The sequence below is a fragment of the Leucopleurus acutus genome (assembly GCF_964270905.1).
Source record: "Leucopleurus acutus genome assembly, chromosome: X".
Classification (NCBI taxonomy): Eukaryota; Metazoa; Chordata; class Mammalia; order Artiodactyla; family Delphinidae; genus Leucopleurus; species Leucopleurus acutus.
Genome location: NC_139148.1, coordinates 16,406,425 through 16,433,346, shown reverse-complemented (window position 1 = coordinate 16,433,346; position 26,922 = coordinate 16,406,425). Strand labels below are relative to the sequence as shown.

General features: G+C 39.1%; 1 protein-coding gene across 3 annotated transcripts in view; it reads left to right on the top strand.

The window, feature by feature from the left end:
• Window positions 1–968: 968 nt before the first annotated feature.
• The window catches only part of RPS6KA3 (ribosomal protein S6 kinase A3), a 109,571-nt gene continuing 83,617 nt past the window's right edge, over window positions 969–26,922 (top strand). For 2 of the 3 annotated variants that reach the window (XM_082864201.1, XM_082864202.1), the window contains exon 1: window positions 1,393–1,464. In XM_082864201.1, the coding sequence (XP_082720327.1) occupies window positions 1,396–1,464 (69 nt within the window). In that variant the 5' untranslated portion in view covers window positions 1,393–1,395. Of the gene's footprint in view, window positions 1,022–1,392; window positions 1,465–24,266; window positions 25,387–26,922 lie in introns of those variants that run through there. The other variant, XM_082864203.1, reaches the window with a different exon arrangement.

Genomic DNA, 26,922 nt, shown 5'->3' with positions numbered 1-26,922 from the left:
ACTCCAGACGCCCAGGCTTCTCTCCTCAAGTTCTCCCCGTCCTCGGCCCTCCGTTGCCTTCTGGGGGTTGGGTTTCCTTAACCTAGGGCTTCCCTATCTCGGGCGGGAGGAGTTAGAAGCTCTCCCTCTCCCCCCTCCTCCACCCACCGCCAGCCTGATTCTTAATCTAATCTTTTATTTAAAGTCAACAGAAGAGCAGGAACCCCGGGCTCCTGCCAACAAGATATTTATAAATAATTCCCCAACCTCTGCAGAGAGGGGCAGCCTTAAAGAACCTCCTTGTTTTCTCCTTCGTGAGGGATTTAGGCAGCGGAGACCCGGGGAGGGGGCGCGCTTGGAGGGTCGGGCCTGAAGCCCCAGGGCTCTGCGGACTTGGGGCGGGGGGTCGAGTCATGCAAGACAAACTAATTCCAAATATTAAAAATATAACACAAGAGCGTCAATTTGGAGAGCCTTGACTCAAACCGAGAGCCGAACCCCCAGGCGGCTCCGGGACACATACCCTTCCGTGTCCCCGTCGTGGGGGGTGGAGGGGCAGGTGAATGCCCATCGTGGGACCCTGGGAGAGGGCGGGTCCTGGGCCACTACGGGATGTGCCCATAGACTCGGCGCGCCCACGTGCACCCATGGAAGAATCGCGCCGAAAAGACACCCGACGCCCCCTCCCCGGGTCCTCGGCACTGTACTGCGCCCCCTGCGCCTCGCCCATCTCTCTCCCCAGCTGGGCGGGGACCACTCCTCTGCATCCCCGAGGAGCCTTCAACCTGCTCGGACTCGCGGCACTTAGAAACTCCCAGCCTTTCGCACCTCTTCCCTTTTCCCTCTTTCCCCCACCTCCAGCCGACGCCCCCAGATCTCTCCCGCTCGCCCTTCCAGAAAGAAGGCGAGGCCCAGAAGCAGTGGCTGGGGCGAGGAAGGAGGGACTAGCGGAGCGCCGCGGCCAGGGGCGTGTCTTCCCAGGCCCCGCCCCCGGGTGCGCGCGGCGGTGGCGGCGGCGGCCGAGCCTCGCTCTGAGAGACAGGTATCGCTTAGGCGCCATGTTGTGAGCGGAAGTAGCGGAGCGCGCGGGGGCTGCTGTTCTGCTGGGAGCGGGCGCGGGAACCGGCGGGGGGGCGGAGCTGTAGTCCCGGCGGCGGAAGGAGGAGAGGAAGAAAGGGGCGAGACCCGGTGCCCGGCAGCGGCGCGAGGCTCTCGCTCGGCGCGCGGGCGTCTCCAGCCGGGCGCGCGGCGTTCGAGGGTCGGTGTCGGCGCCGAGCCCTCTCCCGGGCAGCCGCCGCTACTGCTGCAGCTGCTGCCGCCACTGCTGCCGTGTGGCTCGGGCGGCGACGGAGCGGGGCCGGCCGCGGGGCGGGCGGGGAGGGAGGAGGCGGTGAAGGCGGCGGGCCGGGGGGGAAGATGCCGCTGGCGCAGCTGGCGGACCCGTGGCAGAAGATGGCTGTGGAGAGCCCGTCCGACAGCGCTGAGGTGAGTGCAGCCGGGCGGCCGGGGCCGGCGCGCCCCCTCCCCGCGCCCCCGCCAGTTCGCTCCCCTCCCGGGAGCCGACCACTCGGCCCCTTCCTCTGCCGCTCGCGTCTCCCCTTGGTTCGGGATTCCGGTTTGGATAGTTGGGGTTGATCTATTTGCCCTTCTGTTCCTCCCACCCGCACTCTCCCCTCCCTTTCCTCCCTCGGGGGGCTGTGGTGTGGCGGCGCGTGGGGTTTGGAGTGGGTGCCGGGGCTCTGCAAGAAGCCGATTTTCATCAACTTTGCGTGGGGGGAGCGGGAGGCGCAGCGGGGGCTGGCGAGGAGTTGGGAAGTTTGGCCCTGCCTGGTCGGGGGCTTCCCTGGACCCCGGTGACTTTGGGGGATGCGGGAGGGGTGTGGATTGGGTTCGCTGGGGAGAGGGGACTCTCGAGCCCGGCCGGGGGAGGGGGTTGCCCCGGGGAGCCGGGCGCGCGGGGGCAGGAACGGCCCAGGGCAGGGGTGGCGACCTGTGAGGGTTTCGGGTAAGGGGTGCGGGACAGCCAAGGGTTTCTGCCCCCCCCATCTGCCGCAGCGGTTTCTGCTGCTGTAAGGGAGAGAGTGGAAGCCTGAGGTCCTCCACCCCCCCCTCCGCCCCGTTTCTGAGGTCCCTGAGCTCGAGGACCCCGTCCCTGCGAGTTTAACTTGAGTTTCCTGTCCATGGAGGTGAGAGGGTGGTATTCAAGGAGATCAGCGGCCGCAGTAAAGGGGTTTCTGGTTTTCCTTGTCCGCGATCTGGTGACCGTCCCTGAGATACCCACCCGAGTGACCCAAACACTATACCTAAACAGGGCAAAACAGAATTCGCCCGACTCTTCGCAGCCGCCCCTGTCCCAGAACCAACTCGGGGTCTGCGAAAATAATCCAGACAAGACCCATTCCAGGGCATCAGCGCTCCTCTCCGGAGCGGAAAATCAATTCCTGATGGTGGCGCGTCTGTGATTCTTCCTTCTTGACTTTTTGCTGTCTTCTATTCCCCACAGCGGACTTTGGGGGATTACAGGATGATAGGCTGCGTGTGTGTAATAGTTACTGAGCGAGTGACCCCATTTCTGGAAAGCATGACTGAAGCGCGGGGGTGGAATGGGGCAGGCTCTGATGAGTGGTGTACTTGGCGGCAGCCGCTGCCCTGCCGGCCTCCGCAGTGTGAGAGGTGGATAGGGTTACTGGTTACGTCAGTAAGACCGAGGCTCAGTTTGATCTGAGATGCGGGACACTTGCATTCTCGGGTAGAATGGAGGGGGAGGCGGACGGGGATCAGTTCAAATCACTTTGCACTTTTTCCCTAGTCACCTCCGCTGCTGTATAAAATGTTTACTTGCTCTCTCTTTATCGCATGCAGAATTGTAATAGTGCTTACGGTTGGTGCTTAGTATTTTGCGACTTGGATCATATTTTTAAAACCTAAACGAAACGCTGCTCTTCAATAGAAAACACATTAATAGATGTTTCCTGAAAAAAAATTTTTTAAAGGAAATCTACGAGAATTTCATTTAAAATTGTTAGCCAGTCTAATACTGTGAATTTTTTGTAAGAAAATCAAATTTAGAATGTTTAATCATCTTTGGAATTGGATAGTCTGAAACATAGTGCTCCCGGGGCTCTTTTCATTCATTTTTTTCCTTCAGAAAAATTGTTGCATTAAGTAATATAGCTAAAAGGTTATATTAAGTAATATAGCTAAAATGTGTTCTCAGAGTGCCGACCTTGTGGAAAGAAATTGAATTTGCTTTGAGCCTGATTTTTAAATGCAAACGTTAACATTTGCAACTCGTAATCAGTCCACACTTCTGCTTGGCACGCATCAGTGTGTTAAAAAAAAAAGTCATTTAAAATTCCACCTGATCCTTTTTCTATATAGCATACAATTGGATAAAGAAAGCACAAAGCTAATGTTTATTTAGCACTTACTATATGCCAGATACTGTGCTCATGCTATTTCATTTTATCCTTCCTATGACCCAACAGAGTAGGATTATGGTCCCCATTGTTACAGATTAAGAAACTGATCTCAAAAGTTAAGGGCACAAAGATTATAAATAGTAAATGGCAGAGCCATAATTCAGAGCCAGATGGATATAATTCATGTGCTTTGCTTTATGCTAGGGTAGCTGTTTCAAATCTTTTGTGGAAAAAAATCAGTATAAATAAGTAAACCGGTAGTTAGAGGTCAAGTATTTTTCAAAAACAATTATGGTATTATAAGATATCTCATTTGTTAAAGCCTGGTTATTTCAGTTACTGTCATGGTTTCCAGAACCTGGCAGATAGGTTCCCACAATTTGCCATTTTCAAGTAATTTTCTTGATATTCTGGCATAAGGTATGTCAGTCAGAGCCAGTGTTGCCTAGATTTATTAAAATTAGATTTTAACAAATTGCCTTTAGATATTTATTGCCTTTGGTTGTTCAGCTGTTTCAAGTAAATTACTTCTGATGCAAATTTGGAAATACTGAAACCAGTAAGGAAAAGGTTGAAAATTTTCATTTGGAAGTCTGATATTGAACTTAGTATTATGCTTAGCATTATGCCATCTCCTCCTCAGTAAGTTCTTATCAGTGAATAGTTGTATTTTACGATTTTTAAAAAATAGTCATTTGAGTAAAAACACCAGATTGTTTCTCTTCAGGCTAAAAGATTTCAGGGTTGATCTCTATAGAAATTTACATTTATGGTCTCTTCCCTAGGAGACTGTGAATTCTTCAAAGCTGAGACTTCTTTTTTTCCTCTGTATCCTCAGCTCTTAACACAGTGCCTGGCGCATACATAGTATAGGCCCCCTAGATGACCGACGAATTAATTATGAAGGTCAGGAATAGGGTAATTATCAATTTTATCTCTGTTCTTATCATTTTAATCTTACATTGAAATATGAGCAATCTTAAAAGAACTGAGTACCTCACTAAAAGTACAGGCAGTTTCTTCATTCCTTTACATGTCTTCTTGACCTCACATGGGTCTCATGGTGCTCAAAACAAAAAAACCCTTGTGGTTGAACTCAAACATGGGTCAAAACATGATAGGCTAGAACTATGCCAAATGTTTAAAGAAGCAAATTTAGAATAATAAAGGAAGTACTATGTGAGCAAAGTCAAGGTTGGTACAAGATTAAAAACAAAATAGCTTCCTAAATAGTCCAGGTGAATTCAGAACTCTTTAATGAGTTAAAGACGCTAGTGTGTTTTTGAATATTTGACTTTAGGAGATGGATATCCAGGGATTGTGGCTATTCTTTTCTACAAACTCTTGCCACTGCTATTAGGGACATTTACTGGATCATAAACCTGACCTAAAGTGACACCTTTTTCTCATTTTTAGTAAAGATATATTATAGTAAATGTAAATATGAACAATTTTCAAAAATAATAAAATTAAGGAGGTTCTTTTTGCTTTATAGAAATGTGTTATGTAAAAATAGTTACCTCGAATTCCTTTAAATGACAAGTTCCATAGTGCATTGAAAAATATTAACTGTATAAATATTTTATTTATAAAAAATGAGACCCTTGTTTTGGAAACCATCTTCAGTGGGTGTGCAACCATTTTTAACCTCAAAGATTTTATTGGATTCTGTAATATTTCCACTGTATCAATATTAGGTTTCTTATGTTTCATCTGTAGGGAAAAACATTCTATTAAAGTGTGATCTTTGATTTTGAAAAAATAATGTTTTATTAAGTTTCTTTTCCTTTTCCTGTTTCATTTTTACCATCTTTCAGGTTTTTTTCTTTCCCCCAAGTGAAGATCTGAGGAGAGGACAGGTATTGTTACATGTCAACTGTCGAGTAACTGTGACACATTATTGAACACTTTGTTGTTTTCAGTGATTATAATATCAGTTTTTGTTAAACTAGAATTTAGGAAGGTTTGCGTTATTTTGGAAGCTTGATCCTATACTGATGGGGTTAATCCAAAACGAGAAACTTCTTTGATACATTTAAATTTTAAGATAAAGACGGAAACTTATCCAATTAAAGAAACAAGTATAGGCAGACTTTGCCTTTTCATTAGTATGTTTCTGGAAATCACAATGAGTATGTCTTATTTTTATATAAGAAGAGTGGCATAATTGGGATGTGCACTCTTGACCAAGGACATGACATTCAGTAAATTATAGAATGATCAAAAATATAGCAGATCGGGCTTCCCTGGTGGCGCAGTGGTTGAGAGTCCGCCTGCCGATGCAGGGGACACGGGTTCGTGCCCTGGTCCGGGAAGATCCCACATGCCGCAGAGCGGCTGGGCCTGTGAGCCATGGCCGCTGAGCCTGCGCGTCCGGAGCCTGTGCTCCGCAACGGGAGAGGCCACAATAGTGAGAGGCCCGCGTACCGCAAAAAAATAAAATAAATAAATAAATAAATAAATAAATAAATAGCAGATCATTTCTCAGAAGTCTGAATTGCAGAAGAGTTGTTCTAAAGATTTTTTTTAATTTATCATCCACTAAAAAATTTATACCATTGTGATCGTTGAGAAGATTTGCTCTAGAGTTCCGTGTTCAGGGACATGTGATCTTCCAGGCTGTGAATGATGGATGACGTCAAGTGGCCCAGTTTGTCCAGTGCAGACTGGATGCTTTAGACCCAGTGGTTCAGATTACAGTGTACAACAGTGACATCTTGGTGGTCTCTTGGTAATGCATGAGTGTGATAGTGCTCAGTTGTTTATGTGTTTTGGTGAATGACAAGTTTTAAAGCATTGGAATGCAATCGAGCAAATGTATATTTTACACATCCCGTTCCCCATTTCATGTAATAGAAAGAAAAAGCAAGCAGTTGCATTTTAATACTTGGCATTAGATTTATCGCACTCCCCCCCCCACATCTTTAGGAGTTGATACAGTTTCCTGTGCCTTTCGTTAATCTGGGACAGTTACCAAATCTCAGATACTCTGGTTTTTCAATTTAATACCAAATAGCATAGAAGCAAAGATAAAACAACTGTAAATTTTAATTGTTAAGTAAAATGTGTCAAGTTAACAAAACAAACACAAATATACTATATTCGTTGTATAAAACAGGATAAAATGTATCTGTGTAGAACATAACTATCATTTAATACATTTGGCTATTTTAAGCAAATACATTAGTTACTAGCAATTAAATATTTCAATTTTACTTATTCTACTTTGTGGGATAATTTGGATGTATGGCAAAGTGTTAAAGTACATAAATTTTGGAGCCATGAAGACCTGGGTTTGAGCCCTGTCTCTGCCACTTAATATCTTTGTAATCTTATGCAAGTTATTTAATGTCTCTATGCTTCAACGTCCTAATCTGTAAAATAGGCATGAAAATAATATCTACCTCATGGGGTTGTGGTGAGAATCGAATGATAATATATGTAAAGCACTTGGGTCAGTACATGGTTTGTATTTAATAAATAATAGTTATAATGAATCATCTCTCAAACAGCACTGTCTTAGGAAGTTCTGTGTTTTTCCTCTGGGGTAATTTTTCCAGAATCAAACAGAACAATTAAAAATGGTTTGTTTGGGGCTTCCCTGGTGGCGCAGTGGTTGAGAGTCCGCCTGCCGATGCAGGGGACATGGGGTTCGTGCCCCGGTCCGGGAAGATCCCACATGCCGCGGAGCGGCTGGGCCTGTGAGCCTGCGCGTCAGGAGCCTGCGCTCCGCAACGGGAGAGGCCCGCATACCGCAAAACAAAACAAAACAAAAAAAAACAAAAAGAAAAACAAACAAACAAAATGGTTTGTTTGATTGATCTGTTTAAAGGGAACCTTTATAATATCTGAATATAACTGTAAGGGTAAGGTGAACAGAAATCTCTTGAATCTTATCCTTTTTTATATTGTTCCCCTCTTCAATATTGTCTTTAGAGGGGGGAAACACATAAAAAACATTTTGAAGAATATGTGCGGAAGAAGGAAGAAAAGAAAGTATGTTCATATTTCAACGTTGCTCAAATTGGAAGCCCTCTCACAGTCCACGGCATGTCATTGTTTAATCAGCAGTGGCTTTTTTCTCTTAGTGATATATAAGATAATAGTATATCTCACACACGATGGTGTCTTATAATTGTTGAAATATGGTATACCCTATATGTCAACCTCTTGAAGGAAGTGTGTCTCTGAAGAAATAAAGTCAATATATAGCATCAATAGGTAGAATTTTAACTTACTTTCTAAAAAGTACCAAAACAAAATGTGCATACCTTTTTATATTTTAGGATCAGTTCTGTTAATTTCATTTTTTAGGGACAGAAATTAATATGGCACACTTCCCTCCCCATTACTATAAACACATTTATTTTGGTTATTTGAATATGCCATGAGTGACTGGCTTTTCCTGTCTAGAAATACAATCCTTTGGTTTTTGTTCTGTTATGTGATACTGGTACTTAAGGAACTTTCAATAGTCCACATGGTATTTTCAACTGAGAAGTCTCTGAAAATTTTCAAAGTGTGTCTGTGCCCCAACAACCATCTTCTCCCTCCAGAAAAACCAAAGGAGCGTGACATAATCAAATAAATTTGGGGATTGTGGAATTAAATGAGATCTGACCAATGTCTTTACTGCATAACATCTTAGAACTTTTAAGATGATAATGTACATGCTGAATCTGCAAAAAGGAAATAGCTCACAGCATTTGAGACTTGATGTCAGCACCCCTTTTTCATGAACCATCTATTGAAGTCTCAGAGGACACAAGTGCTTTGCAGAACACAGTTTTGGAAAGTCTGATAACTACAGTAACATGATCCAGTATTGCCTGGAAACAAGCTGTTAATGTTTAATTGACTGTATCAAATCTTTTTCTCTGTAACTGTCAAACGAGTTTTTGTTTCATTTTGAATTGGAGTCTTTCTAAATTAATTTGTGTAACAATTTTCCATCTTAATAGTGGACTAAAAATTTAAATGCAGTAGTTTAAATAAAAGTTTGAAATAATTTAAACTTTTAAAATTCAGTGTTTTGAAAGGTAATGGTCATATTCTACCTTAATATCAAGCTAATTGCCCCTAGTAAATGGCTCCCTCATGGACTTACTCTGTAATTTACTTTTAATATTCATAGTTTTTAAAAACTCTTATCATTTGCTATTTTATGCTGCTGTCAATCTGTCTACTTCTCCCATTCTTTTTTAATTAATTGCTTCAAACTTGAAGTTACTAGAAAACAGCTAGGATTAATGACATTTTGATGCAGCTGTTTTTAACTTGGGAACATTGTTACTTCATCTTTAAAAAAAAGTTTACTTACAGCTTACCAATGATGTAAAATGACTTCCTCACCCTTTTTCTGATCTCTGCCCATTATTTACACATACCTCTGGAGTCAGGGGTATTCGAGGGGCGTATTACCTACTAACAAACAGTGATTTTATGCTTCAGCGTACCATAACGGAATAGCTCAATTACTGGCATTACCTACTCTGAATATGTACCTTTTTCTCTTGAAGGTATCAGCTAGAAAGGAATGTGAATGAACGAAAGATCAGGAGGCTAGCCTACTGCCCCACCTGGAGTCAGCTCTCCACATTGTCTTTTTTTTTTTTTTTTTAACATCTTTATTGGGGTATAATTGCTTTACAATGGTGTGTTAGTTTCTGCTTTATAACAAAGTGAATCAGTCATACATAAACATATGTTCCCATATGTCTTCCCTGTTGCGTCTCCCTCCCTCCCACCCTCCCTATCCCACCCCTCCAGGCTGTCACAAAGCACCGAGCCAATATCCCTGTGCCATGCGGCTGCTTCCCACTAGCTATCTACCTTACTACGTTTGTTAGTGTGTATATGCCCATGACTCTCTCTCGCTCTGTCACAGCTCACCCTTCCCCCTTCCCATAACCTCAAGTCCGTTCTCTAGGAGGTCTGCATCTTTATTCCTGCTTTACCCCTAGGTTCTTCATGACATTTTTTTTCTTAAATTCCATATATATCCACATTGTCTTTTGGAGGGTATTTTTGTGTTTTGTTTTGTTTTTTCATGAAATAGTGCTAGTTGCCTGAATATTAGATAATCCTACATTTATGTGTAAATCCAAAAACACTTTTATACTTCCTATCAGTCTTCCCCTCTATTAGTATAAATAGAATTACAGCAGTAGCATAACTTAAATCAGATTTTCCCATCTTAACTAATACTCTATCCATGGTTTCTTACATACCTTAAAAATTAATTGTTTTATCCACCATGTTAATTGATTTTTATAATCTTACATATGATGATGATCTCATCTTCATGTCTGACCTGGTCATCTAGATTTCTGTGAGCTTGCGTCTAATCCTTTGGCCCACAAAACTTGTTATAGGAAACTTGGTTCAGCCATTTGATATGTGTTAGAAGCAGATGGCAAATGATAGCCTGAAACAAAAGTTCATTTTGACATTAATAGATTGAAGTGCACCTCAAGTGCAATGTTTCGGGAGAAATCTTCACTCCAGAAATCTTGTAGAATCTCTACTAAAAACCTCAGTTACCCAGGATGTTATTTCACTTTTTCACATTTAGGAGCAGAGGAGTCTACCTGAAAAGAATATAAAATAATAGGAAAGATTCACTTAAAAAAAAACCCAGCTTCTAGATGGGTACCATTCAGTAGCCACTAGCCAGCCACATGTGTGGCTACTGAGCACTTGAAATGTGGCCAGTATGGCTGAGAAACTGAATTTTTAAGTTAACTTTAATTAATTTAAATTTTAATAGTCATCTGTGGCTATTGGCTACCACATTGAACAGCACAGTTCTAGATTATAGAATTAGCACAAACTGAACCCTTTTTTCTACACCAGTGTTTTTCAACTCTACCTTTTCTTACTTGTAGTTTGAAATTAATAGGCTAAAGCTTTTTCTAAATGAAAAATATATTTAATATGCTGTTTCAAATTATGTTTAATCAGCTTCGTCTTGTCTCTCTTCTACCCTGAAGATTTTGATAAGCCCTCCTAAGTGGTACATGCCCCTCAAATAACCATTCTGCACTTTCTACAACTTTACTAACTTTACAGTGACATTTCTCATTCAAGTGATAACATCGAAGCATTGGGGAAATTTAGCTATCAGAATTGGTGCATTTTGTTCACTATACTATGCTAATTAATACTGGGAAAGTAGATTGGTTCATCTTGGAGATTAACATATACTGAATGCCCTCTCTGACTAGACGCTTTGTGTATATCAACTTGAATAAGGTAGATGTAATTAACCTCAACTTACAGGTGAGGAAACTGAAGCCTAGAGAGGTTAAGTAACTTGTTCATGGTTGCATAGCTATTAAGTGGAGGAGGCAGGGTTCAAACACCAGGTCTCGCAGATTGCAATCCCACTGATTTTCCACTAGACTGCCCTGCTTTGGTTGAAAACAGCGTAGAGGTGAGTGACTCGGTCTAGATGACATCTCCTCCTAAGGGCAAAAGGGTCCAGGTGGTTTGTATTGAGCAGATGTTTTCATGGGAACGTACAGGGAGACTTAGAAAAGCGAAATTGATATTACTCTCCAAATACAGCATGGGTAAAATAAGCTTTTGTGAGCTGGCCTGAGAAACAGCATCGTATGTGACATCGTATGGGAAACTTTTTTGAGATTTCTAAACAACTATCTTACAAGTGAGAATTTGAAACAAAAACTACTGTACTTGAAAAAGGGGGTTTGTCCAGATGTAACTTAACACCTCTCCATACAGAAGCCCCTAGGTGTGTGCTTGAGTAACTGTGCTCTGTTTTTTAATTGCAGCTTATTAAATCATTACCTCTTTATATTTGCATCTTCTTTTCAGAAAAATGTATTTGACTTTCCCTCAGAGTGCCAGAAAACAGGATGTGGCACAACCTGAAAAAGTTGCCAATTATCTTGCTACAGTAAAAGAAAAGGAAATTTAAAGAAACGTTGATCATTGGTGACTTTCCCCCCCTTTGGGTTTTTTAATTCTTAGGTTAAATAGCCCTAGTTAATCTTTTTAAAAATTGAGATATGATTTATATACCACAAAATTGTACCCTTGTAAAGTATACAATTCAGTGGTCTTTAGTGTATTCACAAAGTTGTGCAACCATCGCCACTATCTAGTGCCAGAAGATTTTCATGACCTCCAAAATCCCATACTCATTAGCAGTCACTCCCTATTCCCTCCTTCCCCCAGCCCCTGGCAACTAATAATCTAATTTCTGTCTCTGTAGATTAGCCTATTCTGGACATTTCATGTTAATGGAATCATATGATATGTGGCCTTTGTGTCGACATCATGCACTTAACATAATGTTTTCAGGGTTCATCAGTGTTGTAGCATGTGTCAGTGCTTCATTTTTATGGCTGAGTAATCTATTGTGTGGTTATAGCAGTTTTGTTTATCAGTGTATCTGTTGGTGGACATTTGGATTGTTTCCATTTTGGGGGTATTATAAATAATGCTGCTATGAACATTTGTATACAAGCTTTTATGTGAACATGTTTTCAGTTCTCTTGGGTGTTTGCCTAGGAGTGGAATTGCTGTGTCATATGGTAAGTCTATATTTAATATTTTGAGGAACTGCCAAATAGTTTTCCAACTTGTTTGTATCATTTTACATTCGCACCAGCAATGCACGAGGGTTTCAGTTTCTCCACATCCTCACCAACACTTGTTATTGTTTTTTTCATTATAACCACCCTAGTGTGTTTGAAAGTGGTATCTCATTGTGGTTTTGATTTACATTTCTCTAATGACTGGGAATGTGAAGGATGTTTTCATGTGCTTATTGTCTACTTGTATCCATAGTTCTCGTGCTTATTTTGCTGCTGATTTAGGGACTTAAATGGAGTTTCGCTCTAATGCTGATATAGAAGATCCTTATCTGTGTCATGTTATATACATAGTTCTCAGAAAACTTAGTTTCAGTTTGCACTTTTAAAAGATTTCCTTTATTTTTAGATGTGATAAATAAAAAGCTTTTTCTAGAACAATGGCTTTCCAGTTGGGTGAATAGAGCCCTGCTTCACCTGGGCCACACCTTCTCCCAGCCAGAACAGAGTTTCTAGAGGAACACAACAAAGAGTTAAAAGATTAATTATAAAACAAATTATACAAAGAAAGCAAAAATTGAGGCAGTGATATTTTTCCTTACAGTCTCCTCAGTCTTGTTATACTATTCTATAGTTTCTTATTTAAAGCAAGAGTACAGGAATTAATTGAAGGTCAGTCAAAACAAAAAGTCTAGAATCTCTGAAATTAAATATAAGTCAACAAATAAATGAATTTTCAAGGATCCATCTCTTAAAGTGAGATATACAGACGTTTCATTTAAAGTAGTGAAAATGCAAAGCAAAACCCCTGTTGGCCTTCTTTCCTTCAAGTTCCTCCTGGCTCTTGGTATAATTCAAGAAAAGTAACTATCACAATGGATGTTGATAGCAGTAAGGGGGGTTACTTAAAGAGAGAAATGTCACAGGCAAGTTAAAAATAAGATTTGCCTTGGATTATTAAAAAGAGGAGCTCAAAATGAGTTTTAAAGGGATCTTTTCCCCCTGGCTATTCTGAATTTGTGTGGTATAGTACTAGGTGATAATGAATGAGGTAGAATTCTTTCCTTTGGAATATTATAGTGTGAAAGTACTGAGGTGGACAGGCAGTTGAATAACATGAAGCAAGCTAAATTAGCCAGGAATGATATAAACATAATCGGAACTTTAGGGGAAAGTTCTGATCTATGATGTTATATAGCAGTTTTCCATAGTGCATTTTTAACCATAATGTGGAAACCTAGAAAATAAATGTCATTACCCCAAACACCCAGTAAAGTTTCTTTTAACACACACACACACACACACACACACACACACACACACACACACAGAAAATGTTATTTTCAACATAAAAATTAATCACTTGGTGGAGACTTCTGGTTCTGCCAAGGTGGAGGAGTCCTTTTCCTCCTAGGTCTTCCTTTACAACTAAAACACCTAAGACATCACAGCAAACAAGTACAGGAACACTCTGAAAGGTGGAAATTAGAAAGCAGACTGCCTACAGACTTTGGGATTAAAGGAATGACACAAGTAGTGAGTTCCCTGGGTGTTCTTATTGCCTCCCATATATCCTGGACAGGGTGTTTTAAAAGCCTCCAACCTGGAACCACCAACAGGCGCAGACAAAAAGGGTTCCAAGAAAAGCCTGTTCTCTTTAGCCAGATGACTAAAGAAAGGGTGGGCTAACAACAGTAAACCTTTTTGACAATACCCACCCTACTGTAACCAAACACCAACAGAAAAACCCCACCCTGCTTCTAAGAAGCAAGTGGCAGTGCTTGTGGCTGGGCAGATCAGGGACCTAATCGCCCCTTCTCCCCTTCGCTGCCTAGCAAAAACAAACAGCACTTTGATTCCCCCTGCTCGGTGGCTTTGGCAGGTTGTGCAGGGACCTGATATTCCCTCACCACCACCCCTGTCCCACTCCCTACAGAAGGAGGTGGTGTTCTCACTAGGGTAGTGTCAGTGGGGTCCAGCAGCCAGTTGAGCCTCCACTCCAACCTGGAAGCAATGAGGCATAACAAGGTGGTGTGAGATAGGACTAGTCCCCACTAAGCCTCCCCCCCGCCCTGTGTCAGTGAGGTCCACCCTCACCCAGCATCAACAAGGCAGAACAAGATGGTTGGAGGTGGCCTGGTCAACGCTGCTTCCCCCCTCTGCTGATGCAGTAGGGCCCAGATGCCACCTCCATCTGGCATCTACAAGGTGGAACAGAGTGGTAGATGGCAGGGCTGATTGGCACCCCACTTCTCCCTCTCCCCTCTCCTGTTGTCAGCTGGGCCTTTCAGGGAGCTGAAGTCTACCTTGAACTCCGCTGAACTCTGCTGAACTCCACTCTACCCTGCAGCAATGAAGCAGTGTGAGTCAGCCCTCCACTTCCCCTCTTCCTATTGTCAGTAGGGTCTGTCAGGGAGCTGAGCTTGCACCCCTGCTCAGAGGCAATGAGGTGGTATGGGTTGGTGCCCCACTTTCACTGGGAACAAGAGTGAAGCTGAACTTCCATCCCACCCATCTGCAAAAAAGCAATGTGAGTCATTGCTCCACTTTTGCCAGGGTGGTGTTGGCGGAGCCCAGCAGGAAGCTGAACATACACACTCACCCTGCCCTCACACTACACCTCAACTGGTAGACTGCCTGCTAAAAAAGATTAAATAGGATCCAGAGTCTTAAAATCTCCAAAATGTCCATTATACAGCTGAAGTTCACTTACACTAAGACCCAAGAAAATTGCATCATGAATGAGAAAAAAGGCACCAGATACCAGCACGGAGATGCTTCATATATTGGAATTGTCTGACAAGGATTTTAAAACAGCCATCATAAAAATACTTCAGTGAGCAACCACAAACACATTTGAAACAAATGAAAAATTAGTCTCAGAAAAGAAATAAAGTAGAAAATGGACACTTTAGAACCGAAAAATGCAATAACTGAAATAAACTTACTACATGGGCTCAATAGAAGAATGGAGGGACTTCCCTGGCAGTCCAGTGGTTAAGACTCTGTGCTTCCACTGCAGGGGGTGCGAGTTCGATCCCTGGTCAGGGAACTAAGATCCCACATGTGGTGCAGCCAAAAAAAAAAAAAAAAAAAAAAAATGGAGGTGACTGGAAAGAGTCAATAAAATTGAAGATAGAGCAATAGAAATTACTCAATCTGAATAGCAGAGTAAAAATAAACTGAAAAACAAATGGAGTGTCTCAGGGGCCTGGGAACATTAACAGAAGATTTAATATTCATGTCACCACAGTTTCAGAAGCAGAGAAAAAAGGTGGACTTGAAGAAATAATGCCTGAAATTTCCCCAGTTTGGCAAAAGATGTAAGCCTACAGATTCAAGAAGCTGATTGAACTCCAAATAAGGTAAACTAAAGTAATCCACACCTAGGCACATCAAAATCAAACCTTCGGAAATGTGAAATTGTTTAATGGGTATAGAATTTCAATTTTGCAAGATGAAAAATTCTGGAGATTGGTTGCACAAGAATGTGAATATACTTTTTTTTTTTTTTTTCTGTATGCGGCCCTCTCACTGTTGTGGCCTCTCCCGTTGCGGAGCACAGGCTCCGGATGCGCAGGCTCCGGACGCGAAGGCTCAGAGGCCATGGTTCACGGGCCCAGCCGCTCCGCGGCATGCGGGATCTTCCTGGACCAGGGCACGAACCCGTGTCCCCTGCATCGGCAGGCGGACTCTCAACCACTGCGCCACCAGGGAAACCCAATGTGAATATACTTAACATACTGAACTTCATACTAAAAAACAGTTAAGACAGTAAATTTCATGCTAGGTGTATCTTACCACAGTTAAAATTTGTTTCTAAATCAAAGTAAAAGACAAAAAATCTTAAAAGCAGTTAGAACTGAACTATTACCTATAGGGGAATAATAATTCAAATGACAGTAGATCCCACATTAAAAACCATCGAAGCCAGAGGGAAATGGCACACTGTCTTTTAAGTGCTGAAAGAAAAGATCTGCAACCCAGAATTCTATACCCAGTGAAAATATCCTTCTAGCGTGAAGGTGCAATCAAAGCAGTCTCTGGTGAAGGGAAGCTAAGAGAATGTGTCTGTAACAGACCGTGAAGGAATGACTACAGGTCGTTCTTCAAGCAGAAAGGAAATGATAAAAGAAGGATCTGGAACATCAAGGATAACATGAATTCTACACATTCTCTTCCAGAAAATAGAAGAGGAAGCATATCACTACTCATTTTTTGAGGCCAGTATCACCCTGATACCAAAACCTAAAGACAGTACAGAAAAGAAAACTCCACATCAGTATCCCTTAAGAATATAGACACAGAATGCTCAACAAAATATTAGCAAAACAAATCCAGCAACATATAAAAAGAAGTATACAGCATGACCAAGTGGGTTGTATTCCAGGGGTGTAAGACTGGTTCAGTATTCAAAAAATCAATTGATGTAGTCCACCATATTAAAGTTGAATAAAAATATTAATAATGTGCAAAACACATGATTAAAGACATACAGATTGGAAAGGAAGAAATAAAAATGTCTCTATTTGCAAGTGACATGAGGTCTCCAATGGAAATCCCAAGGAATCTACGTAAATCTAGAACCAATAAGTGAGTTCAGCAAAGTTGTAAGATACAAGATCAGCATACAAAAATAGTGTTTCTATATACTAGCAATGAATGTGTGGAAACCAAAAGGAAAAACATAGTTCCATTTGTAATTGCTTAAAAAAAATCTCAGGTATAAATCTAACAAAACATGTATAGGGCTTGTGTGCTGAAATCTAAAAAATGTTAAATGAAATCAAAGGTCTAAATAAATGGAGAGGTCTACCATGTTCATACATTAGAAGACACAACATAGTAAAGATGCCAGTTCTCCCCAAATTCTTCTATAGGTTTAACACAACCGTATTCTAAAAGTTATATGCAACGGTAGAGGAACTAAAATATCCAAAACAGGATAAAAATAAAGTGGGAGGAATCACTTTACCCAACTTCTAGACTTACTAAATAGTTTCAGTAATCAAAATCCTGTGGTATTGGTGAAGGGATAAATACATAGATCAGTGGAACAGAATGGAGAGCCCAGAAATAGACCCAAACAAGTACGGCCAACTGATTTTTTTCAAAGATGCAAATGCAATTCAATGAAGGAAAAATAGATAGCATTTTCAACAGTGGTGCTTGGAGCAATTACACACCCATAGGTAAAACAGTGAACCTCAACCTAAACCTCACACCTTATACAAAAATTAATCCAAAATGGATCGTGGAAACTAAAACATTTAGAACTTAGATATAAGAGAAAATCTTTGGGCCTGTGGGCTAAGTGAAGGGTTCATAGACCAGACACCAAAAGCACAATCCATAAAAGAAAAACATAATAAATTGGACTTGATCAAAATTCAAAATGTTCGCTCTGTGAAAAAGATCCTGTTAAGGGGATGAAAAGACAAGCCACAGATTGGGTGAAAGTATTTGCACACCTGTATCTGAGACAGGACTTGTATCTAGAATATATATAAAGAACTCTCAAAACTTAACAGTAACAAAGGCAAATAGTCCAGTTAGAAATTGGACAAAAGAGATAAACAGACATTTCATCAAAGGGGATATATGGATAGCACATAAGCATATGAGAAGACGTCAACATGGTTAGCTATCAGAGAAATGAAAATGAAAATTAAAACCACAAAGAGATATCTCTACATACCTTTTAGGATACCCAAAATGAAAAATAGTGACAGTACCTAGTGTTGGTGAGGATATGGACAAACTGGATCTTTCATACATTGCTGATGGGAAAGTGAAATTATACAGCCTTTCTGGAAAATAGTTTGGTCATCTCTTTAAAAACTAAACATACACTTATTATATAACCCAGCAGTTGCACTCCTGGGCATTTATCCCAGAGAAATGAAAATGTATGTCCACATAGAAGTCTGTTCACAAATGTTCATAGCAGCTTTATTTGTAATATCCAAAAGTTAGACACCAAATGTCCTTCAATGGGTGAATAGTTAAACAAGCTGTGGTATGTTCACACCATGGAATACTGGAATACTACTAAACTAAAAGGAATGAGTTATTGATACAACAACTTGGACGAATCTTCAGGGAATTCGTGCTGAGTGGAAAAAAGTTACATACCATATGATTCCGTTTATATAACATTCTTGAAATGACAAAATTGGAGACTAGATTAGTGGTTGCCAGGGTTAGGAAGAAGGGTGGGAGAGAGGTGGATGTAAAGGGGCAACACGCAGGATCCTGATGGCGAAGAACTGGTATCTTTACTCTGGTGGTAGATACAGGAGCCTATACATGTGATAAAATGTGTAATAATGAGCACGCACACGCACACACACGCGAGAACCTGTAAAACCAGTGATATCTGAGTAAGGTCTGGGCATTGTACCAGTATAATTTTCCTGGTCTTGACAGGAAGTTGTGTAAGATGTAACCACTGGGTTAAAGGTATATGGGACCTCTCTATTATTTTTGCAATTTCCTGTGAATATATAATCATTTCTAATTTAAAAGTTAGGAAAAAAGTTGAGAAAGCATTAGATAAAATTCAGTGTCTATTCTCAATTAAAAACAGTAAAATAGGGCTTCTCTGGTGGCGCGGTGGTTGAGAGTCTGCCTGCCGATGCAGGGGACATGGGTTCGTGCCCCGGTCTGGGAAGATCCCACATGCCGCGGAGCGGCTGGGCCCCTGAGCCATGGCCGCTGAGCCTGCGTGTCCGGAGCCTGTGCTCCGCAGTGGGAGAGGCCACAACAGTGAGAGGCCCGTGTACCGCAAAAAAAAAAACAGTAAAATAGGAATAAGAGGGTGTGTCCTTAACATTATTAAAAAATAGTCTCAGACCAGTAGCCAGCATCATGCTTGATGGAGACATATTATGGGCAATCTCATTAAAATTGTGCCTGCTGTTTTCACCTCTATTTCACATTCTACAAGAGTTTGCTAATGAAGTTAGACAAGAAAATCAAAAGGTATTCAAAAGAAGGATAAAAGGTAACTATTCATAGATGATATAATCATCTTCTTAGGTAATCTATGGAGACCACTAAAAAGCTTTGTGAAAACTAATGATGGTCTAATAAGGTGGTATTAAACAGAATATATATTTAAAAATTAATAAATAGTTTTCCTTGTTAGAAATGATAATGGGAAAAAAGAGCTCATTCAAAATAGCAGTAAAAATATTAAATGTCTGGAAATAAACATAAGCAAAGGGCAGGAACTAAATGAAAGAAAATAGTTGTATTAAAGAATAAATAAGTTGAGAGAAAAGCTATGGTTCTTTAAATTACTTTCAGTAGGATTTGAGGTTTGTTATTTTCTTGTTTATTTTTTTAAAAATTTTTCCTCTGTCTTGAATGAATGTTCCCAGATTTTTAGTTTTTTTCTTATTTCTTTAGGTTTCTTTTATTTTGTAGCTTATCTGGACAGTTAATACTAACAATTTTTAGTAGAGTCCTCTTATTAACAGTGTTTATGCTTAATACATATACAGCTAGAATTCATTATGGAGCTGTAATTATAAACTATATTTCTCATTTTTCCAAAAATAAACCTTGCTGCCTGGTTGTGTTTATACCTATGGTACTTTTAAATATATATATATGTATATATATTTAATGAGTGAGTACTTTGGATTGTTTTTTCCTAAGTAAGTTCAGTTCCAAACTTGTCTAATACACTTTGTGTTAAGGTACAGTTGATATTGCTTGGCTGTTAAGCTCTTTTTTATTGTGTATTTGAGCAAGTCCTATTCTGTCTTGTTTCACTTACTGGCAAGCTATTATTGCTGTCGTTTTGTTCATAAGAATGTTTGTAAGACTGTGTGTAAGTTTAATTAAAGTGACTTTTAGTTAACAGTTATGTTATCAGTAACACATGTTGGGTTCAGTTCATCAAACATTTAAGCACCACTTGTTTTGCCGATGAGGAAACAGGTTCAGGTAATTTTGCCACAGTCACATAACAAATAAAGCTTGGGCTTTGAAGCTCGGCTCGGCATCATGGTGTATCTGTTTTAGATAGAAGGACTTCACTAAGCCTCTGGAAACCAGAAGAAATTATTAGACTTTTTCCTAAGACTTAAATTAGCCAAACCAAGTAATGCATTAATGAATTATCTAGTACTCAGACTTTTAGCCCTAGAAATGGAAGTGGACCCATTAGGGTAAGGGACTCACCAGAATACCCTCAAGTATTTGCATTTGTCAATTCCTCTGGCAAGATGAGCAGGAGGAAAGAGAAGCTAACACTTACTGGGCACCCAGCATGGCTAAGCGTACTAAACTTTATTACAACCTCCGGCATAACTGGTATTCAAATCTTGTAGATTAGAAAACTGAGACTCATGTTAAGTAGCTTGCCCAAAGTCACACCTATAATAAAGGACAAAGCCAGGTTCTGAAACTTGGTATGTCAGGCTCCAAAGCCCATGATCTTTTCTCTACACTGTGATTTCCCAGACTTAACCTAATCACAGGAGTCATCTAAGGTGCCTGTTTAAAAAATGAAATACCGAGCCACGGGGCTTCTGGAACTTCTGATTCAGTTTCAGTTTGAGGTAAGGCCAGGTAGTGTATTATTAACAGGAATCTTAGGTGATTCTGATCATCACACAGGTTTGGGAAACACTGCCAACTCCATGTGGTACTAAGAGGTGGAGTTTGAAGGTGTTAGGAAGGCATAAATAGCAGTGGGCGTACACAGAGTAGCTTAAAAAATAAGTTGACACTTTACTAGTAAAATAAGACTGGTAAGATTGGATTGTGGAAATTATAAAATTGCTTTAGGTTCCTTAATCTGCACAGAAAAACAATGTTTCATTTATTTTCTCTTTGTTAGTACTTCTCTTTCAGGTGACAGCATTTGTTACAATCCATTCTTTGGTATTATCCTTGTTTACACTTGGATACAAAGGTACCAATGAAGGATATAGATAAAACTGTATTTTAGATGCAGAAAAGAAAGAAGGAATTACAGTTAGAAATAACGTACAAAACAGCTTTAAATACAGAATTAGTAATTTCCTCAGGTGTAAAAACCCCACAAAATTTTAAATACTTTTAATCCTTAAAGTCACAGGATTATAACATTTTCAAGCTGGAAAAGCCCTTAGATATCCACATATTTTATGCATGAAGAAACCACAAATCAGAGAGGCTTTAAGGGCTTGCCCACAGTTAGTGGTGGATTCAAATCCATGCTGGCTAAGATTCCATTGAACTCTTATGGATTGCAGATAAGTACCAGAAAATAGTGACTTTTTAGAAATAAATTTAGTGACAATCATGTTTACCTTATATTCCCTACTTTATCTGATTTTATGGTTTCTTCCTTTTTAATTGCCCTCTCGAGAATATGAATATATTCAAAGGAGTCTCTTTTAGGAGATTATGCAATTTTAAATATTACGTCGGATCAATGATACGTTAGAAAAACGAACCATTACCTTCTTAGTGTAGTGTGTTTAACAAACGGACATTTTCAGAACATGTGTTAAGAGTTGTAGTTTTCTCCACTTTTTATTACAAAATTTTATTTTATAAATAGAGAAAAATGAGCACAGCTAGATGCCTATACTTGAATTCTAACAGTAATATGACATCATTTCTGTGTAGTAGTGTGAGCTTTGGCTTCAGACTTGGGTTCAGTTGTCTTATCCGCAAACTTAATACCCCTGTGATCTTGGACAAGTTACTAATTCTCAACCTAAGTTTTTTCTTCTCTATATAATAACATCCCTCATAGTTGATTAATGATTAATTGGGATTAAATGAGAGAATATATGCAACATAGCCAACACTGTACTTTGAACAAAATAAGCATTGCATAAATGATAGCTGTTATTATTTATTTCCTTGAGCCAGTAGTTATTTAGAATAATATTGATTTCTGAATGAGTGCTTTATTTCCTTATTCAGTTTTTTGTCATAATCAGAAAATATCTGTAGAGTTCCTGCTTTTAAGAATTTTGGACTTACTTCATGGCCTAGAACATGGTCAGTCTTTTATAACTTTTCATAGATAACTTGAACCCATATTCTTTTTACATTATAAAATTCAATATCTACCTATTCTAATGTAAGTTACATCAAATGCTTTGTCCTGTTTTATTCATTATGCTAGTTGATGTTAGTGTGCTAAAATTTCCCCTTCCACTTGTGTCCATTTATTTCATGTTATAGTCCCCAGAACATCTCCTTTTGTGTTTTGTGGTTAGGTTAGTCGGTGATTAAGTGTTCAGTACTATTTTGCATTTATTATTTTTAATGACTCGTCTGAAAAAAGTTACACAGGCTGATTATAGAAAATCTGACAAACAGAAACATACACAGAAGGAAATAAACATCTTCACTCTTACTATGAAATATTATGAAAAGATTTAAATGTGATTAAGTGTAGGGGTTTTAGAATCAGAGTTAGGTTTGAATTTAAGCTCTACTTATTTGCTTTAGGCAGGATATTAGACTTTTTCATTTATTCAACAAATATTTATTGAGCACTTATTGTATGCCAGCCAGGCATTTTGCTAGGGGCTGAGGATACAGCGCTTTAAAAGATTGACATACCCATCTTAGCTTAATGTCCTCATTTGTAAATTAGTGATAATGCCTCACAGAGTTCTTAGAAGCATCAAAGATGTACTTGCCTGGTGTGCGGTAATTGCTCAGTAAATGATAACAATTATTATTACTGTATGTATTAAGTACTAATTATATTTTTAGTCCAAATCAAATCACCTTTGTATTTAATCAGCTTAAGGTTTTTGCGTCACATTTTATTTTTGGCCTTAATAATACATACACTTGCTTTCTTCTTTTTCTTTATGCTTTTCTATGCTTATCTGTTTTTGCTTGGCTTTCTCTTTAAAGCGGTAAATACTGGTGTGGATTTTTTAAGCTTCTTAAAAATATAACCTAAGACTATTAAAATTTTTATTATCAAGCATTTCAAACACATACCAGAGTAGAGAGAATAGTATAATGAACCACCATATTTCCATAGCCCAGCCTCAAAGATTATCAACTCATGGCCAGTCTTGTTTCATCTGTACTCCCCATCATACACACTACTTTCTCTCTTCCCCTCCCTGGCTCCAGTGGATTATTTTGAAGCTACTCCTAGATACATCAATTCAGACATAAATATTTACGTTTATATTTCTTAAAAGATAAAGACTTTTATAAACATCAAACATACCATCATCACTCATAAAAACATCAATAATTCTGTAATAGCATCCAATATCCAGTAAGACACTTTGCTTTAATTAGATACTTTACATTTCTTACATTATTACTTTTGGAATTATTTCTGTCATCCTGTTTTAAGTTTTTTATTCTTTTCCTTATGGTTTGTTTTTTTTCTTCTGCCTTATGGATTTGTTTGTTTGAAGAGGTTATGAAATATTGAAGAAAGAATTATGGAGCTAGAAAGACTTGGCTTTGAACCTTGCTTCTGCCATTCACAAATTAACTTTGCTGAGCCTTGGTTTCCTCATCTGTAAAATAGGGGTAATTATACCTACCTCCGTGCTTGGGGTTGAATGTGATGCCTGCATAAAGTACTATTCACAGTCTTTGCCAGTTATTATATTCTCCACTGATTTGGACTGCAATGAATAAGTATAATTCTCGGTTGTTGTATGCTTTTTCAAAGCATGCCAAAATTTATATTTATTTGGTAGTTACTAAAAGTAGTGGTTTTAAAATATCTTTTTAGGAAAGACAGAGAATTTAGAATCTTAGTTTCTCCCTTCTTCCACTACCTCTTTTAATTTGAGTCCACATTAATTTATCCTGAGGTTACAAATCTTACCTTTAACTTTCTAAAGGTTTATATTGTTTATATACTTATATCAGTTATTTATTCTTCATTATTGACCCTTTCTCCTTTATTGGGGTTAATTATTTTATTCAGTTATTTCTAGATATTAAGTTGGTATCAATATACTTCACCAATTCTTTCCTACCTCAGTATTCTTGAGTTCTTATTTTGTTTCTCTTTCAATGGTCTAAGACATACCTTTGAACAGTTTATGAAAAAAGGTACTACCAGGATGGTGAAATTTTATAAGACTGCAGAACTAAGAAGAATTTCCTGTGATCTTTGTACATGAACAAGTAGGACAAGGTATAAAATTCTTAGATCATAACTTTTCCCTTTTAACTCTCTGTAAGTCATTACTTCATTGTCTTCTGGCATTTTATTGTTGCAGAGGAGAAATCTGAGGTCAATCTGATTTTAGTTTCTTTGAAAATAACCTATTTTTTTCTGCTTGTATGCTTGTAGGATTATATCTTTATCCTTGAAATTTAAAAACATTTGCCAGGACATGTCTTGGTGTTGATGATCTCTGTTGAACCTTCTCAGTCTCCAGTCTCAGGTATTTTTTTCCGGAACTGGAAAGTTTTCTTATACTTTTGATTGATTAAACTGCTGGGGTTTTTTCTTTAGGAGCATCTGTTATTCATAGATTATTTCTACGTCTGTCCTCCATCGTTTTTTAATCTTTTCTTTCATTTTTTTTTCATTTACTCAAGTTTGTCCTCCTTGGCATGGATTCTGTTTTCTGCAGTGTCAGTTCCAATACTTGCTATTCACAATGCAGATTTAATTTTGGCTACCGTGTTTTCGTTTCTTTATTCTTACCTCAACATACTCTTGTTTCATAAGCAGAATTCCCCTTAGGGGTACACTCCAAAAAAGTGAGATGGATTCAGGCCTAAAGCCGTATCTATTTTCTGAGGCCACAACCACAGGAAACCATCAGAGAGGAAAAAAAAAAAGCTTCTGAAAGTTTCCTCTAAAACTTAATAATGTAAATATAACCAGTGGTCATTCCTACCCTAGTCTAGAAAATAGAATAGTCTTGAGTACTAGCAGACCTTTAGTTGCTAGAGGAATAGCAAAGCACATGTAAGGGCACCTTAACTAGAAATAAATGGATTTTTCTAGTTACATTGATTGTTTTTCTCTTTATAAAAAATATATAATAAATGCATATAATTTTGAAAATACAGTACAAAGAAGAAAATCCTATGACCCAGGTAACTACTGATAAGATTTTATATATGTTTTGCCAGTTACATGCACACATGTTGGGAGGGGGGGTATGCAAAATTGGGATCATACTATTTAGTTTTGTATCCTTTTTAACTTAATATATTGCAATCATATTTTTGCATCATTAATTTTTCTTTGAGGCCCTGATTTTAACCATTGCATAGTATTCCTACATATGAATAGATGTATTATGATTTATTTAACCAGTCCCCTGTTGGTCATTTAGATTGTTTTCTATTTTTCAGTATAATGAGTATGATGAATATCACTGTACATAAGTCTTTATGCACATCTCTGATATTTCCTTAGGATAAATGAGGAGCTGATTCTTAATCCTGTCACATTGGTAAGGATTATATACATTCCTTATTAAGAATATAAAATGCTTGTTTCTTATTGTTTCAATGTGATTGCATAGAAGATTCTTTGGATTCTGAACAATTTGATGGTATCTTAACTGAAGTTTCAGAGAGGTTTCTCATGCCTCATCCTCAGCACCTTCACGGAAGTCCTATGGCATACGCTTTGGACAGGAAAACCACTGCTGATATCAGGGAGTTCGGAAGGCAGATACACTTGTGGAAACTTGAGGACAGTAAAGAAAAAAAAAAAGGCATGATTCTTGCTCATATCTACAACCTGGGTCTCCAAATTAGTACACTAGGGCTCTGGCCCCATTCTTTTCCTCCTCCCTTCCTGTTACTTTAGGCTGTTTTCTGTGAGGAATTCTTTTCTCCTAGTGTTCATATATACATTTCATTTCCAGGTAGTAGGATGTCAGTAGATGATATGTCCTACTAAGTTCAAGGTAGCATTTTTGAATCACAGATCATTTTTTTAGTCCTAGTGTACTTATACAAGATGATCTCCTGCTGGACTCAGTGCATTTTTTCAGAGGTATCAAACAGCCAGACGGCCTGGAAATGTGTGTGGTTGTAACATGCCATTACAGCAAAACAATCTGTTTAATAGGGTTGCTTAAAATAAATTTTTTTTAATTAGAAAAATACTCTTATTTTTAACACTTCAAAATTTTCCTTAAAATACTTTGGGATATTCTAGAAGTCCTGAAACGTTCGTTCAGAATTACTGACTTGAATTGTTTATTGCCTTAAGAGCAGGAAAATTATCTTAAGTGATAATTTTATACCACAACATTAGAAGTTAATGTTGAAAACAATACCTGCTGAAACTCAAGCTAACAGTCTCCTTTTTCTGATTTGTTCTGATAAGGCCCATATTGTACGTTATTCTAATTTTTGACTTTTACACATTTCAGGCTACCAGAGTAAAGCTTGATTAGCATTTCCTAACCTTTTCTAGTATTTCACATAATATTTGCATATGTACAGTCTGCCAAGATCTGCGATTTTTTGGCTGGAAGGCATTATGGTGGGATGAGAGAGGATAAATACATTTGCCTCACGTTTAAACTATTCTTTTGCATTTGTACTCTATAGCCACATTGTATAAAAATATATCACACATATGAATGATCTCTTCTACCCTGCTTGACAGGAAATTGGCTGTAGTAAGTGGTGAAACAGGTATCTCAACACTCTCTTGTACTTCTTTATTGCATTACACTTTGGAAGCTAACTGTAGAAATGTAAATGTTACACAGTCAATTGAGGCCAAAGAGGGGACAGGAGGTAGCATTTACTGAGCATCTACTGTCCCTTGGTGGGTCCTTTTAATTACAGCATCCCTGTGAAGTAGATATTATATGCATCTTACAAATGAAGAAACTGAGGCTCAAATTGTTAAGTAACTTACCCAAGGTCAGGTAACTACAGCAGTAAGTGACAGAACTGGGGTTTAAACCTGGTACTAGCCAGATTCAGACCACATGTTTTTTTCTATTTGTTTCTTAAAATTAGAG